Genomic DNA, 21,049 nt, shown 5'->3' on the forward strand with positions numbered 1-21,049 from the left:
GCGAATTATCCTTTCCCTGGCGTGGAGCCGGAGGGGGGTTTTGCCGAGCCGAACACTTAGGGTCCGAGACGAGATTTTCGCCGAGCCGAACACTTAGGGTCCGAGGCGAGAGAACTACTCCCCGGCGCTGAGCTTGAGGGGAGGTTAAATGAATTACTCCCCGGCTCTGAGCCTGAGGGGAGGTTGTGCCGAACCGGACACTTAAGGTCCGAGGCGAATGAATTACTCCCCGGCGCTGAGCCTGAGGGGAGGTTAAATGAATTACTCCCCGGCTCTGAGCCTGAGGGGAGGTTGTGCCGAACCGGACACTTAAGGTCCGAGGCGAATGAATTACTCCCCGACGCTGAGCCTGGGGGGAGGTTAAATGAATTACTCCCCGGCTCTGAGCCTGAGGGGAGGTTGTGCCGAACCGGACACTTAAGGTCCGAGACGAATGAATTACTCCCCGGCGCTGAGCCTGAGGGGAGGTTTGTTTTACATTTTTCCTCAAACCACTTATCATGAGGCCGAGGACTCAAAAATGATAGGAGGCCAAGAAAGCGAGTAACAGTGGCTGTGAAGTTTTCCATTTGTTGACTTTAGAGACCTGCCTCCACTGATACTCCCTTCTTGGCAACCAAATGTTGTGGACCACGCATATATGAACCACATTTCTTTTCTATTTCTATCCGATGTGGGACATAGACTAAATTTTGTCAAAAAGGTCGGTGTAAGGAATGCCTCTGGTATTGAGCTTGACAGCCTTAAATACCAGTGGGCCCTCCTTACACCGTGATTAACAATTTGAATATTTCTATATATAACAGAATGTGGCACATACTTTTTTGTCGATGTGGGATATAAAGGTTTAAGCATAGGCCATAACTCATGTTTTGTGTTTGTTTGTGTGAAAAAATCAGACGAATGCCATGCATAGTATGGTCCCCCATTTTTATAAAAAGAAACAAAAATAGAGGAAAGTGGTACTGAACATAGAAGCAAAATAAAGAAAAGCTTGGCTGACTGTGGACATACGCAGCTTTATTTGTGAAGAAGTTGTAGCAAAATGGACAAACTTAACTAATGGAAATACCTTTTCAGGTGTATTGCGTTCCAAGGACGCGCAATGGGACGTCCGCCAGCTTCGGCCAAACGAAATGCTCCTTTCCCAACTACTTCGGTAACCCTGTAGGGTCCGGTCCAATTAGGTTCCAGTTTCTTTACATGAGCTGTCTCCTGCTTCAAAACCTAATCGCCTACCACAAAGCTCCTGAATCTGATGCGTTTGTTATAACTGTTACACACCTGCTGTTGGTATGCCGCGAGACGAATTGCTGCTGCATCTCTCCTTTCGTCCACCAAATCAAGGCTATGTTCGAGTTGTTGCTCATTGTTCCCCTCCAGTACCAAGGATGTCCGAAGGGTTGGGATTATGGACTCGGTAGGAATGACAGCTTCGGATCCATATGCCATAGCAAATGGGCTTTCTCCCGTGGGTCGTCTTGGAGTGGTTCGATAGGCCCAAAGCACTTGAGGGAGATTCTCGTACCACTTTGTCTTCAATTTCTCCAATTTTTTCTTTAAGCACCCGAATATCGTGCGATTAGTTATTTCAGCTTGCCCATTGCATTGTGGATGACTAACTGCAGCCAATTTTTGCAGGATTCCATGTTCGCTAAAGAATTTCCTTGTACTTCTGTTATCGATGTTCTTACCATTGTCCATTACGATGACTTTTGGTACCCCAAACCGGCAAATAATGTTGCTCCAAATGAAATGCTTTACTTCTTCGTGGGTGACGCTAGAGAAGGCTTCAGCTTCCACCCACTTGGTGAAGTAATCCGTAGCCAGAAGCACATGTTCCTTTTTTCCATGGTTTTGGGTAATGGTCCTACTATATCAATCCCCCATTGGGCGAACGGCCATGGATTAGCCATGGCGTGCAAACCTTCGGCAGGTTGGTGCTTTATTGGACCATGGCGCTGACACTTGTCACATCGTCTTGAGTATTCCTCGGCATTCCGAGCCAAGTATGGCCAGAAATACCCTTGGGTTAGAATTTTGTGTGCGAGGGATCTTCCTCCGGAGTGGTTTCCACAATCTCCTTCATGAACTTGTTTTAGAATTGTGAGAGCCTCAGTAGGGGTTAAACACTTGAGATAGGGACCGGAGAATGACCTTCGGTACAACTGGTTATTGATGATTGCGTACTTAGCCGCGGTAAGCCTAAGCTTCCTCGCCTCAGCTTTCTGATTCGGGAGAACCCTTTCCTTGAGGTAGGCCTCGATTGGATCAATCCAGCAGGGCTCATGTGGTACTTACGGGATCACCATCACCTCTTGCCGGGGATTAATGCTGGGTTCTTCGAGAACATCGATTGGAACAAGCCGAATCAACTCTTCATCTGAAGATGATGCGGCTGCGGCCAATCGATCTGCTTCGGCATTTTCATCTCGTGGTACCTGATGGAACTCGATTTGATCGAACTCCCGGATGGCACTCTCTACAGCATCTTTGTACGACTTCATTCGTTCCTCCTTAGGAGAATATTGCCCTGTCACTTGATTGATCACAAGCTGTGAGTCACTAAAAACTTTTAAACATCGTACCTGTAGCTGTTTAGCTAGCCGAAGTCCGACAAGCATCGCCTCATACTCGGCCTCGTTATTAGTAGACGGGAAATCTAGCAAAATTGACTGCTGCAGCTTAGTACCTTCGGGTGTTGTGATGTCAATCCCGGCCCCTGCCCTTTTCCGGTTGGAAGAGCCATCAACCCGTAACTCCCAGTATGGCTCTTGAAGTGTCGGTTCCTCAAGTTGATCTTCGTACTCTAGTAAGAAATCCGCTACCGACTGCCCCTTGTGAGATACCTTCGGTGCATAGGTGATGTCAAAAGAGCTAAGTTCAATAGCCCATTTTGTAATTCAACCAGACAGGTCTGGTTTAGCTAGGATAGCCCGTATAGGGTGATTTGTAAGTACCACTATGCTGTGAGACTCGAAGTAATGTCGAAGTTTCCTCTTGGCATAAATTAACGCCAGGATTACCTTTTCTGTCTTGTTGTACCGTGTCTCGGCATCCGTCATCGTTTTGCTTGTGTAAAAGATTGGGTGCTGAACCTTGCCTCCTTCTTTGATCAACACTGCGCTTGTTGTTACAGCTGATACTGCCAGGTACAGGATGAGAGTGTCTCCGGGCGTTGGAGCAGAAAGGATTGGGGGTTTTGCCATGTAGCTTTTCAATTGATTGAGAGCTTCCTGCTGCTGAGGTCCCCACATATCTTTGTTTTTGGATCGAATAGCATCAAAGAAAGGTTTATACTTATCAGATAATCGGGATATGAACCGACTGAGAGCCGCAATTCGGCCGGTTACAACTTGCACTTCCCTGCGGGTTTTCGGCTCCTGGTTCTGTATGAGTGCCTTTGCCTGAGCTGGGCTTACTTCTATTCCTCTTTTATTTACGACGTGCCCAAGGAACTGTCCTGACGAGACGGCGAAGGAGCACTTGGTGGGGTTCAGCTTCATATTGTATTTCTTGAGAGTATCAAAGACCTCCTGGAGGTGTTTCGGGTGGTCCTCTTTCCGTATACTTTTGACCACCATATCATCGATATAGGCTTCAACTGTATTTCCCAGCAGATTATTGAAAATTTTATTGACAAGTCGCTGGTAGGTGGCTCCGGCATTCTTTAGACCGAAAGGCATCACTCTGTAGCAGTAAGTGCCCGTTTCTGTGATGAAAGCGGTTTTCTCCTCATCTTCAGGATTCATGGGAATCTGATTATAGCCGGAGTATGCATCGAGGAATGTGAGCCTTTCATAACCCGTCGTAGCATCCACCATTTGATCAATCTTGGGCAGAGGAAAGCTATCTTTTGGGCAAGCTTTGTTAAGGTTGGTATAATCTACGCATACCCTCCATTTCCCATTCTTCTTTTGAACGACTACTACATTTGAGAGCCATTGTGGGTATTGCACCTCTCGAATGAATCCTGCTTGTAATAGTTTATTTACTTCCTCGGATATTATGCGATTCCGTTCAGGTGCGAACCGTCGGTGCCTCTACTTGACTGGCCTGAACTCTGGGTTAACCCTCAGACTATGGCATGAGACTGTAGGATCGATCCCCACCATGTCCGAGTGATCCCAGGCAAAGACATCCGAATTGCACTGAATGACCCTGATCAATGTTTCCTTCTCTTCGGCTGTGCAAGATGAGCCAATGTAGGTGATCTTCTGAGGGTCTCTGAGGACTACCTCTATAGCTTCGAGGGACTCCTCGGTAGGTGCTTCAGCTTCGGCTTCTTCCTCTGCCTTGAGATACTTGGGCAGAGGATACTGTAACTGCTATTTGATTGCGTCTTTGGGATTCGCCTCTAACTGAGGTGATTTCGACGCTTTCTTTGCTTCATATAGCGTTAGCATGTAACATTCTTTTGCAGCAACCTGGTCTCCCCAGAGGTCGATGACCTCCCTGCCATCCGGGGATAAACACCTCATTACTTGATGAAGTGTAGAGGGGACTCCGTTCATACGATGGATCCAACCTCTCCCCATAATGAGGTTATAAGATGGATGAATCTCTGTCACGACGAAGTTTTCCTTCAGAGTCCTCTTTGCTGCAGTAACGGATAGATCGATCACCCCAAGCGGATTCACCTTAGTACCATCAAATCCCATTAGGGGGCTGGAAGTTGGCCTGATGGACGATGGTGAAACCCCCAACTGATCAAAAGCTGTTTTTGTAATGATGTTGGCGCTACTTCCCGGATCTATCAGCACTCTCCTGATCATATAATTCGCTACCAGGAGGCTGATGACCAAGGGGTCCTCATGCGGGCGCTGGACTCTAGAAAGATCATTGTTACCGAATCCAATGTTGATGCTGCCTGGTGCAACCGTGTTTACCGAAGACAATCTTCGTAACTTATGAGCCTCTCTCAGCCTGGATCTGTACAACTCTTCAGACTCTTCATCATCCTCTGACCTTCCGTGTATAGCATGGATAACCTTTACCTGGCCGCCCTCTACCCGTCGAGGGTTAACCTCCCGAGGTTTTACGTGCTCCTTCGTGGCGAGATACTCCACCAATTCTCCTCTCGCTATCATGCTTTCTACCTGTCGCTGTAGGGACTTGCAATCATTGGTGGTATGCCCATAATCTCTATGGTAGGCACAATGTTTGCTTTTGTCCCTTTGCTCCAAGGGTTGTTTCATGGGCTGAGGAGTCACAAACCTCGTCTTATTCTCTTGGAATAGGCGCGCCAAGGTAGTACGGAGAGGGGTAAGCCTGTCCTCTGTCCTTCGCCTTTTCTCAGACGCTTGGGTGACTTGTGTAGCGGTACGAGGAACCTTCTGCATCCTTGTGCTCGCAGCTTTCTCTCGAGACTTGTTTTCCACTGTGACGAGGGTAGCGTGCTGTGCACGGTGGGCTACGTTTTCCTCCAACCGAATGTAGATTTGTGCGCTAGCGTTCAAAGTCTGCATATCCGGGGGGGAATATTTGACCAAGGATGTGTGAAACTTGGTTCCCTGGATCATTGCCAACTTAAATGTTTCGATTGCCGTGGCAGGGTGGCAATCTGCTATCTCCGAGGCCTCCATGTTAAACCTGGATAAAAAATCTTGCAGAGTTTCTCCCTTCCTTTGCCTTATGGTGAAAAGGCTGGCGATACTTTTCTTCTGCTTCTTATTTCCGCAATACTGGGCTAAGAACATAGTGCACAAGGTCTCATAGTCAGGGATAGACTTGTGTGGCCTATTCCTGAACCATTCTAACGCTGCTCCGGTTAAACTGGTAGGAAAAACCTTACACATCCACGGATCGTTATGATCGTCCAGTGCCATCTTTTGCGCATAATGATCGAGATGCCGAGAGGGGTCTCTTGCCCCATCGAACTGGGTGAAGGATGGCATAGTGAACTTCTTCGGCCTCTCCACAAGGTACACCTCGTCAGTAAAGGGGGTCTTGACCAAGGAGTTCTTGTGCTCTCTAGCCATCTCGGCTGGTGTCTGGACTCTCAAGAGCTTCTTTTCGTCGAAGGCATCTTGTACGCGTGCGCCATCTGGAACGCCATTGGACCATACCGTAAGCCTATGGCTGGACTCGGCCTGTTCATCCTGTGTGCGATGCGGGAGATTATCCGAAGCAACCGCCTCGGACCTCGTCCCTTGCTTTTGCTGAACCTCACTAGGTCGCGCCCCGTTGGGTGGTGTCTCGTTGGCTGGAGGCTCGTGAACCGGAGGTAAATTCCGGGTGGGGGGTGGTGCTGCAGCATCGCCTGGTGGTGGTTGTGGCGTTAGCCTGGCCATGGCCGTGTGCAACGTATGAGTCTGCTGCTGAAGCGCAGCTATCTGGGCGACACTTATATCGTTTGCTTTCCGGAGTGTCTCAAATTGGTGCAAGAACTCTTCTCGCATCTTTTGCATCAATTCTATCTGTTGATTCATTGCTGACTCTCCGTTTGACATTCCAGACACGACTAAAGGATTTAATTTGAAGAACAAGTGGGAGTATATTTTTATACGTTTCCCACAGACGGCGCTAAAGTGTAGGTGCAAAATTTCGCTCAACCAATAATGATTGAGAAAAATAAAACAACTCACTCAAAAACAATAAAAATAAATAAGAACAGTGTATAGAGAAGCGTAGAATTGCTTGATCCTTTATTGGAGGTCTTAGCCTCTATTTATACACAAAAGATTGCAAAATTATGGTAGGACTCGCCTTGCTTGCCTTCCAATTCTTTCTATATAACCATTCTTTTCTAATAGAGTTCTTTCCATTGTCGAATTTTCCATACATAGAACTTGCCTTGTACAGAACTTCCTATCAGAATTTTCCTTCTACAGTAAATCCTTCAAATGGTAGGACTTGTGCATTCTTGGGCTGAATGTATTTTGATCCGGCTGGGCTTGAGTAACAGGCCGGATGTTAAATACTCATAAGCTGGGCTGATGACTTCTTGATTCGGCCTTGATGGAAGTTGGAGGACAAATAACAATGAACTCTGGGCTGTAAATACCCTCAACTTAGGCTTGAGCATGATGGCCCTTATATGTCCTTGGAATATAGACATGGGTAGTGGTGACGTGTGCGCTTTTTATTGGAGGGAGTTTTTTTCCCTCCACACCTATATTTAATGACCAGGGCAAATTTCGTCGCCTTGTTAGGAAATTAATTTATCTCATTATCACTCGACCTGATATTTCATATGCAGTTAGTGTTGTAAGTCAGTTCATAAGAGTGCCTAGAATGCCACACTGGATTGCTGTTCTTCGGATTATCCGATATCTCAAGCAAGCTCCAGGTTTTGGGTTACTATATAAATCAAATGGTCATCTCAGGGTGGAAGGTTTTACAAATGCTGACTGGGCTGGTTCTCCTTCAGATAAGAGATCTACTACAAGCTACTGCACATTTGTAGAAGGAAATCTTGTTACATGGCGAAGTAAAAAGCAAACTGTGGTAGCTCGATCTAGTGCTGAAGCTGAGTATAGGGCAATGGCCCATACCACTAGTGAGTTGACATGGATACAACATTTTCTAAAAGAACTTAGGTTGACAGTTGAAGCTCCTACTCCATTATTTTGTGATAATCAAGCAGCAGTTCACATTGCATCAAATCCTGTGTTTCATGAGAGGACCAAACATATTGAAGTTGATTATCGCTTCATTCGAGAAAAAATATTACGTGGGAGCATCTCTACTCTATTCGTAAAATCTGAAGATCAATTAGCTGATATGTTTACCAAAGCATTGGGTCATAACCAGTTAAGAACTATCTGTTCCCAGCTGGGATTATTTGATATATATTCTCCAGCTTGAGGGGGTGTTAGAATGTTTTATATATATATATATATATATGAGTGTTGGGTCATTATGTATTTACAGATAGTTGATAGGGCCCTTGTGTTATTGAGTGATACTTGTACCCTTTATAAAAGCCTACATAGGCTTATTAGGTTATAGTGTGTTGAATATATACAAGACATGGTCTCTCTCTCTCTCTCTCTCTCTCTCATATGATTTTGAACAACCAATATCAATCACGTAGTTAACAGGTTTAGATATATTATGCACTCTAAACTATCCGATCTTCAAATCTTGTCACTTGTTCAGGAGCTTAAGGTAAGACACTCCGTGGTTGATCCTTGAAACCGCAGAGGTGAGCTTGATTTCATCATTAATATTTGATAACTTATTTTAGATGTCAATGACTGATAGAGATTTCATTCTCCATTTTAGTAACCTCTGTTTCCCTCATCATCTGCTTGCTTACCTTCTAATATAAAAACATTTCTTAGTTTTCTTTGAATATACTATGCATTAATTCACCTTTACAAAAATATATATATATAGAGAGAGAGAGAGAGAGACTGCCTTAATTCCTTTTCACACACGAAGAAAATACTCAACAACCTATTACACAGTAAGAAAATACTCAATGGTTGTTATTTCAAAAGAGGTGGAGTGCTCACTTTTCATTTTCTTGGGAAAACTCAAACAACCAAATACAATTACCAACGGGTAGTAGAACATCTATCTTTTCCTTGACTCAAATTTTGTGTCCCTTCTTACCATAGATAATATTTAACGTTGAATCTCTAAATATGATTGTACAAAGCTAGAACTCAACTCCCTCTACTTAGCTCTACACTCGCACTCTCAGTACTTGAAATGAAATGGCTAAACTGTACAATTTAAACAGAACCTGGAAAGCCATCAGGCTTTAAAGGAAAGGGGTTGCCTACATGTAATATCCCGGATTTTTCCGCCTTTTTCTTTATTTTTATATTTATTATTTTTGGGCATAGCGTGCCACGGGAGTTCCAAGGGTCATTTAGGGCAATTCTTTGAGTTTAGAACTCTAAGAAATGCATTGTAGTTCATTTCGCCATTTTTGGGTTTTCAAATTCGAAAGTCCCGTATGGGGCTAGGGCCAAGGCCGGGTTTTCGTAAGGCTGCCAAGGTTAATGGGTTTTTGACAGCCCACAAGTTTGAACTTGAGAGCAAGGAGATGGGAGTTATGGATGCACTTGTTGCTAAGAAAGTACAAGAGGACCAGCCTGTAAAATTTGATGAGTATCCAACTGAAATTCAGCACATATTGATGGAGTTCCAAGAGCTGGTTGGTGATGATTTACCACAAGGTTTGCCACCAATTAGAAGTATTTAGCATGCTATTGATTTAGTGCCTGGGCCAGCTTTACCAAACCTTCCTGCTTATAGAATGCCACCCACGCAATGAGCTGAAATTTAAAGGCAAGTGGAAGACTTGATTTTTAAGGGTTTTGTGCGTGAGAGCAAGAGTCATTGCGCTATTCCAGCATTGCTAACACCAAAAAAAGATGGATCATGGAGGATGTGTGTGGACAGTCGTGCCATCAACAAAATTACAGTAAAATACCGGTTTCCTATCCCTCCAAGGTGTTCTCCAAAATAGACTTGAGAAGCAGGTATCATCAGATTCATATGAAGAGTGGTGATGAATGGAAGATGGTCTTCAAAACTCCAAATGGATTACGAATGCTCCTAGCCAAATGAATGGTTAGTGATTCCATTTGGACTATCCAATGCTCCTAGCACATTTAATCTAGGTGAAATATGACTCAACCTCAGGGGTGTGAGTGTAATTTGCCCAAGTTATAATAGATCATAATCCTCCCAAATACTGGTATCCCACAGTCCAGATCCAATGGCACACAACATGCCACATTACTCACTTAACAAAAGCAAATCATTTTGTACTTCCAAAATTTCAACATTACAAGAAGTGAAATTTCAAAGAAAATCCGGTGAAAGGGTGCACCACAAAATACTACGAAAAAGAGTGTGCAAGAGAGGACTTAAGCCCAAAAAGTGTACTAGAGAAGACTTAAGTAAAAGTGATGAAATTTCAAAGAAAATATAGTGAAAGGGTGCACCACAAAACACTACGAGAAAGAGTGTGCCAGAGATAACTTAAGCCCAAAGAGTGTACGGGAGAACTTAAACCAATGGTATGAAAATCCTTAACAGAGTTTAGTGATTCAACCATTTTCTGCTTTTTATTTTGTTTTTCTTTCATTAACTTTTCTATACATTGATGTCTTAGTGTAATTGTTAAAACCGACAAGTTTGATATTGTAAATTCAAGTTAAAATCACAGCACTGTTAAAATAATATCAGAGGTTTATTTCTATCTTGGGGCTTACCCTACTAAGTTCTAACATCTCATGTAGGTGGACACAATAATACATCTCTATATATGTGTAAATATATATATACACACACACTATCCGTTGAGTGGAATTGTTTAATTCATTGTTCCAGGGTTCGTTTAATTCATTGTTTATTATTTTTCTGTATGGAAGATGGCTTATTTCAGATTTGAGGAAAGGCTAGCTTGAATTTAAACTGAGCACAAATTAATGTTGGACTAGCCAGAAGGAGGAATTAAAAGATTTGAAGAAATGCACTTGGAAGCTAGGAATGACAATAAAAAAGTGGTTGATGTACCAACCAATATCAATCACGTAGTTAACAGGTTTAGATATATTATGTACTCTAAACCATCCGATCTTCAAATCTTGTCACTTGTTTAGGAGCTTAAGGTAAGACACTCTGTAGTTGCCAAAGATCCTCATAGCCGCAGAGGTGAGTTTGATTTCATAATTAATATTTGATAACTTATTTTAGATGTCAATGACTGATAGAGATTTCATTCTCCATTTTAGTAACCTTTGTTTCCCTCATCATGTGCTTGCTTACCTTCTAATATAAAAAGATTTCTTAGTTTTCTTTGAATAGACTATGCATTAATTCACCTTTACAAAAAAAAGAAAAAGAGAGAGAGATTGCATTAATTCCTTTTAACACACGAAGAAAATACTCAACAACCTATTACACAGTAAGAAAATACTCAATGGTTGTTATTTCAGAAGAGGAGTGCTCACCTTTCAAAACAAGTTACCTTAGAGTGCTCATCTTTCAAAACAAGTTACTCTATCAAATTATTTTCTTGGGAAAACTCAAACAACCAAATACAGTTACCAACGGGTAGTAGAACATCTATCTTTTCCTTGACTCATATTTTGTGTCCCTTCTGACCATAGATAATATTTTACGTTGAATCTCTAAATACGATTGTACAAAGCTAGAACTTAACTCCCTCTACTTAGCTCTACGCTACACTCTCAGTACTTAAAATGAAATGGCTAAACTGGTACAATTTAAACAGAACTCAGAAAACCATCAGGCTCTAAAGGAAAGGGATTGCCTGCATGTAATGTCCCAGATTTTTCTGGATTTTTCTGGATTTTTCGGCTTTTTTCTTTATTTTTATATTTATTATTTTTGGGCATTTAGGACATTTCTTTTAGTTCATTTCGCTATTTTTGAGTTTTCAGGTCCGGAGGTCCCGTGCGGAGCCAGGGCCAGGTTTTCGTAAGGCTGCCAAAGTTAATGGGTTTTTGACAGCCCACAAGTTTGAACTTGAGAGCAAGGAGATGGGAGTTATGTATGCGGTTGTTGCTAGAAAGTACAAGTGGACGACCAGCCTTTAAAATTTGATGAGTATAGAACTGAAATTCAGCACATATTGATGGAGTTCCAAGAGCTAGTTGGTGATGATACCACAAGGTTGCCACCAATGAGAAGTATTCAGCATGCTATTGATTTGGTGCCTGGGGCAGCTTTACCAAACCTTCCTACTTATAGAATGCCACCCACGCAACGGGCTGAAATTCAAAGGCAAGTGGAAGACTTGATTTTTAAGGGCTTTGTGCGTGAGAGCAAAAGTCCTTGCGCTGTTCCAGCTTTGCTAACACCAAAAAAAGATGGATCACAGAGCATGTGTGTCGACAGTCATGCCAGTAAAATACCGGTTTCCTATCCCTCCAAGGTGTTCTCCAAAATAGATTTGAGAAGCGGTTATCATCAGATTCGTATGAAGAGTGGTGATGGGTGGAAGACGGCCTTCAAAACTCCAAATGGATTACGAATGGTTAGTGATGCCATTCGGACTATCCAATGCTCCTAGCACATTTATGTGAGTTATGCCAGAGGTACTCAAACCTTTCTTGGGCTCATTTGTGGTAGTTTATTTTGATGACATATTAATATATAGTCATATAAGTAAAGAGCATTTACTTCATTTGCGCCAAGTCATGGAGGTTCCCCGTAAGGAGAAGCTTTATGTAAACTTGATAAAGTGCTCTTTTTTGTGCGACAAGGTTGTGTTTCTTGGCTTTATTGTTTCAGCCAATGGTTTGCAAGCTGACCCTCATAAAGTAAGAGCTATTAAAGAGTGGCCAGTACCACAATCTGTGGGTGATGTTTGCAGTTTTCATGGATTGATTTCATTCTACAGGAGGCTCATTCACAATTTCAGCTCCATTATGAGTCCGGTCACCGAATGATTGAAAGCAAATGTTTTTGAGTGGTCAAAATCAACACAAAGAGCCTTTGAACAAATAAAAAGATTGACAACAGAAGCTCCAGCACTCACGCTACTAGATTTTGAGAAGTTATTCACTGTTGAGTGTGATGCATCGCATACAGGAATAGGGGCTGTTTTGAGTCAAGAAGGAAGGCCGGTGGAATTTTTTAGCGAGAAGTTGTCAGGTGCTAAATGTCGTTATTCTACCTGTGATTTGGAATTTTATGCTTTGGTCCGTGCAATCCAACATTGGGAACACAACCTAGCCTATAAAGAATTTGTGGTTTATTTAAATCATCAAGCCTTAGGGTACTTGAATTCTCAAAAGAAGTTGAATGCTCGACATGTCAAATGGAGTTCATACCTTCAAGATTTCAATTTTTGTCTTAAGTACAAAACTAGTGAGTCTAATAAAGTTGCAGATGCTTTAAGTCGGAGGAATCTATTGTTGACAGTAATAAGTACTCAAGTTATTGGGTTTGAGGAGTTGAAAAATCAGTATGTTGCAGATCCATATTTCAGCTCTGCAGTTGCTGAACTTCAAGGCCCTGCAAGTTGAAAGATGATGCCATTTAGAATGCATGATGGGTATGTGTTTAAAGGAAACTTCGTATGCATTCCAGAGGGATCATTACGTAAACAAATTATTAGAGAACTTCATGGAAATGGGTTAGCCGGTTAGGAAGACATTTTGGTAGAGATAAGACAATGGCAATGGTGGTTGATCGTTATTATTGGCCTGGAATGTAAAAGGATGTCAATAGGCTGGTTCGGAGGTATCGGACTTGTCAATTTGGGAAGGGAAGTTCACAAAACACAGGTTTATACACACCCTTACCAGTGGCAGAAGCTCCTTGGGTTCATATTAGCATGGATTTTGTGTTGGGACTTCCAAAGACAGCAAGGGGCCATGACAGTATTTTTGTTGTGGTGGACCATTTCTCCAAAATGGCGCATTTCATTACATGTTCTAGACCTGTAGATGCCACACATGTGGCTGATTCACTCTTCAAAGAAGAAGTGAGACTACATGGCGTGCCAACTTCTATTTTTTCAGATAGAGATGTCAACTTCACAGGACACTTTTGGAGGACTGTACGGATAAAGTTTGGGACTGAATTAAAATACTCTAGCACATGCCATCCTCAGGCAGATGGTCAGACTGAATTAGTCAATCGAAGTTTGGGTAATATGCTGAGATGCCTTGTTGGAAGCAATGTGAAGACATGGGATTTAATTATTCCGCAAGCTGAATTTGCATACAATAATTCCTTGAATAGATCTACAAAGAAGACAACTTTTGAAGCAGCTTATGAACTAAAACCTCAGCATGTTCTTGATCTAGTTCCGCTACCACAAGAGGTAGAGACATTTGCAGATCACATCAAAAGAGTGCACGAAAAAGTAAGGGCAGTGATAAAGGCTAGTAATGAATCCTATGCAACAACAGCAAATCAACACCGGAAGATTTTGAAGAGGGTGACATGTTTTTGGTGCATTTGAGGAAAGACATATTCCCAAAAGCACTTACCATAAACTGAAGTCGAAGTTTGGGCCATGCAAGGTACTGAACAAAATTAGCTAAAATGCGTACATGATAGAGCTGCCACCTGACCTCCAAATAAGCCCAATCTTCAATGTGTTTGATTTGTATTCGTTTGAAGGATTTGATGGGGAACCAGTTTCAATAGAGGCACAACTCAAGCACCTTCCAAAAGTGCAACCAGATGTTGTCGAAGATGTATTGGATTTTAAGGAGGTGAAATCAAGGAGGGGCAACCAGTATAGGCGGTTTCTGGTGAAGTGGTTGGGTAAACTTGCTAGTGATAGTACATGGATTGCTGAAGAAGAGCTGAAGAGAATTGATCCAGAAATATATGCTGAAGTTGTGGAGGTTTTCTCGCAGGAGTCAAGTTTTTCCCAACTGGGTGGAGTTGATGCAGGAGCATCTACAAGGCCCAAGACTAACCGGGCAGGCCGCTAGCCAACTAGGCTTGGGTTCTAGTTATCTTGGGACTTAGTTATTTACTTATTTTCTATGTGTCTTATTTGATTTTTATGTTTTATGTTATTTGGTAGATGATAGTTATAGTCATAGTCTTTTTAAATAGTCGTGTGAATGTCATGTGAGTTTTTAAGTACTTCGGAGGGTTAGGATTTAATAGTTATTGAAGTAATCAAGGGCTAGGATGCTAGGGCTGCTGTAACCCTAGTATAAATAGTCAATTAAGAGACTTTGTATGCAGTTTTTATTCCAGAAAATCAGTTTTAGAGTTTCTCTTGGGCCTCTTGCCCTAGAACTCACTTACCTATACTCCAAATTCAATTCTATTGCTTTATCTCTATATTTTTCTGCTTGATTACTGCTGGAAATCCTTTTCCTTCGTGGGTTTGCACTGCTATAGTTGCTGGACAGTGACTTATCGCTACTGCCCTGCACCACTAGTCAATTCATTGTTATAAGTCATGCTATAGTTGTCCAAGCATGATAATTCTCCATCATGCCTACCAATTGTATGATTAAATGCCTCAATGCATGTGTGTGCTAGTCGTAGTTTGATTATTTGAATTGTGATAGATGATTATGTAGAAAGAATTGTTAAGAGTGCATAGTTCATTCATAGCATTGGCATGTCGTAAGATTTGGGTAGGTTTGGTTAAGGAAGGGGAATGATTTCCAAAAGTTTTATGAAAAGAGTTTTGTGAAATGAAAGGCCGGAAGTCGCGATCCAGGTGGCTAACTCAACCTAGAGGGAGTACGTGCCGGGTAGGACGTATATAGTTGAACTAACTAGGCCCCAAATGGTCGTCGGTGAGAGGCCAAGGATGGATAGTCAACTTCGCCCCGGTAAAGTTGGTTAGCGATTTTGGTGTGAGTTACGTGAGTTTGGAAGGACGTGGTTGCATCTCATTGCATGGTTCATGACCATTGGCATTGATTACTTTATTATGTTGAGAATTGGTTGTTGTGAACTTGTGTATCGCTTGTGATCCATGCATCCCTCTAATCATGACCCCTATGCCATCTATATACCTTTCTTTGGCTGTTTAGTTCACAGGAGCTTAAAGTGTGTATTTTAGGAATTTCTTACTGAGCGAGTGTCTCTCACCCCTTTATTAATATTTTCAGGACACGGGAAGGTAGTGGTGGATGATGCGCCTCCACAAGTCTAGACAGAAACATAGGGACTTCGACTCCATTTTTTTGTGAACATACTAATTTAGTAGGATGACTTATTTTGTATTTCGATGCATAGACGTTGTAAACGATACTATAGTGGTCTCAAAGTTGTAATCATAATTTTTGTATAACTAAATGTAAATTTGGGTGTGTAAGTTGACTTTAGTTCCATATATGTAAAGTTAAAATGAACTTGGGGACTATGTTCATATGTAAATGAAATATTTTGACTATGTAACTCAAATGGATGGGAATTGGACTATGCATGTTGTTGTAAATAAGAGCAAGAAAATAGAAGAGAAGATTTCTTGTATATGACTTAGATGTGAGTACATGTGGGTTTATATAGGAACCCAAGACATACACTCAGTACATTAATTTAGCCAATTACCAGAAATTAAGCTAATCAAAATCCTATAATCAAGCTAGCAGATTACATGTAGCAGAATAGTCAACGTTCCTAATTAATTACAGGCTGTAAACAACCCATATTCATGACACTCCCCCTCAAGCTGGAGAGTAGATATCGACAACTCCCAGCTTGCTGCAAATAGAGTCGAATGCATTCTTTGGAAGAGCTTTAGTGAAGATGTTAGCTAGCTGATTGCGAGAGGGCACAAAAGGAGTCACAATCTCATTTGAAGCCACCTTAAAACGAATGAAATGACAATCCACTTCAATGTGTTTTGTTCGTTCATGAAAAACTGGATTGCTAGCAATATGAATGACGGCCTGGTTATCACAATAGAGAGGAGTTGGATCTTGCACTGAGATTCCAAACTCTTGTAGAAGGCTTCTCAACCAAGTTAGCTCACAAGTTGTGTGAGCCATTGCACGATATTCAGCCTCAGCACTAGATCGAGCAACAACTGATTGCTTCTTACTTCTCCAAGTCACAAGATTACCCCCAATAAAAGTACAATAACCCGTAGTTGATCTTCTATCTGAGGGAGAACCTGCCCAGTCTGCATCAATGCGAAGATGTCCTGAAGATTGGTAAAGAAGACCACGGCCTGGAGCACCTTTGAGGTACTTTAGAATGTGTAAAACTGCATTCATGTGAGGGACCCGTGGGTTGGTCATGAATTGACTCACCACACTGACTGCATATGAAATATCTGGTCGAGTGATAGTCGGGTAAATTAGCTTACCAACTAGTCTTCTGTACATCTCAGGATCATCAACTAAGTCACCAACATCAGACATCAATTTCTGATTAGCCTCCATAGGTGTAGCAACAGGTTTAGCTCCAAGATGACCTGTATCTCTCAAAATATCAAGAACATATTTCCGTTGAGACAAATAAATGCCTTTCTTTGATCTCGCAACCTCAATACCAAGAAAATAACGAAGCTTGCCCAAATCTTTAATAAGAAAGTTTGAACCAAGATGACCAATCAAAGTCTGAATGCCCTTACTGTCACTTCCAGTAATTACAATGTCATCCACATAGATGACCAATATCACAATACCATTTTTTTTTTTTTTTTTTTTTTTTTTGTCTTCTTAAAGAACACCGAGTGATCAACCTGACTTCTAGTCATTCCATGAGTAACCACAACTTTGCTGAATTTGTCAAACGATGCTCGAGGAGACTGTTTGAGTCCATAAATAGATTTATGGAGATGACAGACACACTCCCCCTTGAACTCAAACCCAGGTGGTTGAGCCATGTACACTGTCTCACTCAAATCTCCATGCAAGAAGACATTCTTAACATCAAGTTGATGAAGGGGCCAATCAAGATTTGCAGCAAGAGAGATAATAATACGAACTGAGTTTAGCTTGGCCACATGAGAAAAAGTTTCAGTGTAATCAAGACCATAGGTTTGAGTAAAGCCCTTAGCAACAAGACGAGCTTTTAAACAGTCAACAGTACCATCTGGATTTTGCTTCACTGTGAAAATCCATTGGCAACCAACAATGTGTGCACCTGCGGGCTTAGGAACAAGCGTCCAAGTATTATTCAAGTGCAAAGCATGCATTTCATCCTCCATTGCTTTTCGCCAACCAGGATTGGAAAGAGCCTCCTTATATGTCTTAGGAACAGAGACAGAAGATAAGGATATTGTGAAAGCCTTAAATGAAGGAGATAAATGATCATAAGATACAAAATTAGAGATAGGGTGCTTAGTACAAGACCTTTCACCTTTACGAATGGCAATGGGAATGTCAGGACTAGATGGAGGAGTAGGATCTGCAAGCGCCAAGGAGAGCAATGGAGGATTTGAGGATGGTGCTATTGATGCTATAATTGGTTCAGATGGGCAATGAGAAGACCGCGGACGTTTACGAACATAGACCTTAGGATATGAAGGGATGAGCCTAGTAGGATATAAAGGCACGGAAAGAACGGGTAGGGGCCGAACAGACTCTTGGAGTAAAGGCTCTCGCAATTGACAACCCTCCGTAGAGTAATAGGGAACATTTTCAAAGAAAGTCACATCAGCACATACAAAATGTTTTCTTAATGTAGGACTATAGCATCGGTACCCTTTTTTAGTACGAGAATAACCGAGAAATATACATTTGTGTGCCCGAGGTTCAAGTTTATCACGTTTATGATTTAAATTATGGACAAAGCAAATACATCCAAATAACTTTGGAGGGAGACAGAAAGGATCTTTATTAGGGAAGAACATTTTAAAAGGTGATTTCCCTTTAAGAACCCGAGATGGCATTCTATTTAAAAGGTATACTGCTGTGAGAACAGCATCCACCCCACCCCCCAAAACAAAAAAGTGTTTAGGCACATTCATTTGAAGCATGAGTGCACGGGCAACAACAAGGATTGGACCATTCTTTCGTTCAGCAACTCCATTTTGTTGAGGTGTATCAACACATGAGGTTTGATGAGTGATACCCCTCGACTCAAAGAAGTGCTGAAAGTTATGAACTATATACTCAAGAGCATTATCAGTACGAAGAATGTGCAACTTGGCATTAAATTGATTAGTGATTTCAGCATAAAATGATTTAAATGCATCAAACACTTGAGAGCGATCTTTAAGAACATATAACCAAGTCAAACGGGAATGATCATCAATAAAAGAAATGAAATAACGTGCACTAGACAAACCAATTGTGCTCGCTGGACCCCAAACATCAGAGTGAACCAACTCAAAAGGATGTAAACAAGGACCATCAGGTCGACATTTAAAAGTGGCTAAATGATGTTTACTGAGCTCAAACGTTTCACAATTAAAAGTAGAAAACGAAGGTAAAGAAGGGACTAAAAGACGCAAATTGGCAGTTGATGGATGTCCAAGTCTACAGTGCACTTATATGGAGAAGTCGTGGTATGAAAGGCAAAGGAAGTTAATATGGGAGAGGGTTGGAAGTAGTAAAGACCATTCTTTTCATATCCCCCACCAATCGTCCTCTTCGTCTTTAGATCCTGAAAAACACAATGAGAAGGATAAAAGGTGACGGAACAATTTAAAGTAGAGGTAATTCTATGACAGATAATAAATTAAAAGGAAATTGAGGTAGGTATAAAACAGAAGAGAAAGTTAGACGAGGGGTAGTAACTGTACCAACCCCTTGAACTGGAGATTTAGAACCATTAGCAATTGTAACAAAGGAAGGAGAGGGAGTACTTGAAAGATTAGAAAGAACAGATGGATTACCAGTCATATGATCAGAGGCTCCAAAATCAATAATCCATGGCTGATTGGATGAGGAATGGAGGCAAGTGTTACCTGAAGCACCCAAGGTGGCAATTGAGGTAGATGAAACATAAGTGCGCGCCATCAGTGAGTCATACTCTGCTTTGGAAAGAGCCACAGTCTCTTCATCAGCAGGAATGGAGATCTCCCCCTCAACAGTAGCATGATTAGCCCATGTGGGCTTGCCATGGAGTTTCCAACATTTGTCCACAGTATGGTTGGCGCAATTACAATGAATACATTTCTTGAGGCCACTACAACCACCTTGAAAATTTCGACCTTTATTCGAAACATGTCCCCCACGACCATTATGGAAATTATCAGAGCGCCCAATGGGAGCTGCAAGGGCAGAGCGATCAGCTTTCTCTGGAGCAGATAGGTTGGCCCGCCGAACACGATTATAGGCCACACTAGCAGATGGCAAAAGTGTACCAGTGAGAATCTGAGAACTAACAGGAGCGAATTCGGGTCGAAGTCCAGAAAGAAATTTTGCGACGAGAAATTCTTCCCTGTATCGTTTTTGAGTCTCCATATCAGTAGTCAAAGGCTGATACACATTCAATTCCTCCCACATACCTTTCAAGGTGGAGTAGTAATCTTCAATACAGCAATCTCCTTGTATAGTGGAAAAAAGATCCTCATAAAGCTAATGAATCTGAGAGATGTTTTGCTCAGATGAATACATCTCCTTCAGGGCATCCCAAATCTCTTTAAAGGATTCAAGAAAAGAGACATTGTTGAAGACCTCGGGCTCCATACTGTTCTATAACCAAGTCATAATTTGGGCATCTTCTTGTTCCCAAGCATCAACCAATTTGGCATCAGTAAGTTTGGTTGACTTAAGATAAGAGAACTTCCCTCGAGCTTTCAAAGCAACTTGGACAGCTCGGGCCCATTGAAGGTAATTGGGACCCTTGAGTTTGATATTGGTCATGGAACCAAAGAACAGAGAATCTTTAGCATATGTTTTGTCACCCATGGAGACCAAGCAAGAACGAGATGAGATCCGAGTAAGAATAGGATCCAAGTAAGGAGTTTAGCAAGAGGATTTTTTCCAAGCAAGGCTATGATGTGCCATAGAGTAGATGAAACTGCAACCCTTTTTTTTTTTACATAATATTAAACTGTTTACATAAGAAAATGAAAAACTAAATAGAACTCTAGTAGAATAAAAAATAAATAAATAAATAATAATAACAAACTAGAATTCTTAGAAGGCACCAAACTTTTGATGTGAGAACAATAGGGAGAAATGGTAGAGACTGGGTGAAGAAGAGGAAGATGGGAGTTGGGTCTCAACAGCATTTTTGCTCTGATACCATGTTGTAAATAAGAGCAAGAAAATAGAAGAGAAGTTTTCTTGTATATGACTTAGATGTGAGTACATGTGGGTTTAGGTTTATATAGGAACCCAAGACATACACTCAGTACATTAATTTAGCTAATTACCAGAAATTAAGCTCATCAAAATCCTATAATCAAGCTAGCAGATTACATGTAGCAGAATAGTCAACTTTCCTAATTAGTTACAGGCTGTAAAGAGCCTATATTCATGACACATGTAATTGAATCATTTTGGTATATTCATTTATATGATGTAATGGGTGCCTTGGTCATCTTATATACCATGTTTAAAATAGGTTGGAGGACATTTTAAGGACCTCCCATGGGACCAAAGTGGTGCCCATGGTCTTTGGCACTCAAAATAGACTATTTGGGGCCATTTTAGTGCATTCTAGCCAAGTGGAACTGGTTCCACCCCTTGGAACCGGTTGCACAACATTTTTGGGTTCCAGA

General features: G+C 41.7%; 2 protein-coding genes across 7 annotated transcripts in view; one reads left to right on the forward strand and one right to left on the reverse strand.

Annotated features, from left to right (window-relative positions):
* LOC132302999 (DEAD-box ATP-dependent RNA helicase 22) overlaps window positions 1-21,049 on the reverse strand; it is a 42,705-nt gene that overhangs the window by 12,648 nt on the left and 9,008 nt on the right. The gene's annotated exons all lie outside the window — the stretch shown is intronic.
* Window positions 11,567-12,962, forward strand: LOC132304844 (uncharacterized). The gene is made up of 3 exons (XM_059802552.1): window positions 11,567-11,968; window positions 12,198-12,294; window positions 12,526-12,962. Exons 1-3 carry the CDS (start codon window positions 11,567-11,569, stop codon window positions 12,960-12,962), a joined length of 936 nt encoding a protein of 311 aa, XP_059658535.1.

The sequence above is a fragment of the Cornus florida genome, unplaced genomic scaffold (assembly GCF_030987335.1).
Source record: "Cornus florida cultivar Cherokee Brave unplaced genomic scaffold, ASM3098733v1 CherokeeBrave_3.0.0_Hap2_Chr04, whole genome shotgun sequence".
In the NCBI taxonomy this organism is placed as follows: domain Eukaryota; kingdom Viridiplantae; phylum Streptophyta; class Magnoliopsida; order Cornales; family Cornaceae; genus Cornus; species Cornus florida.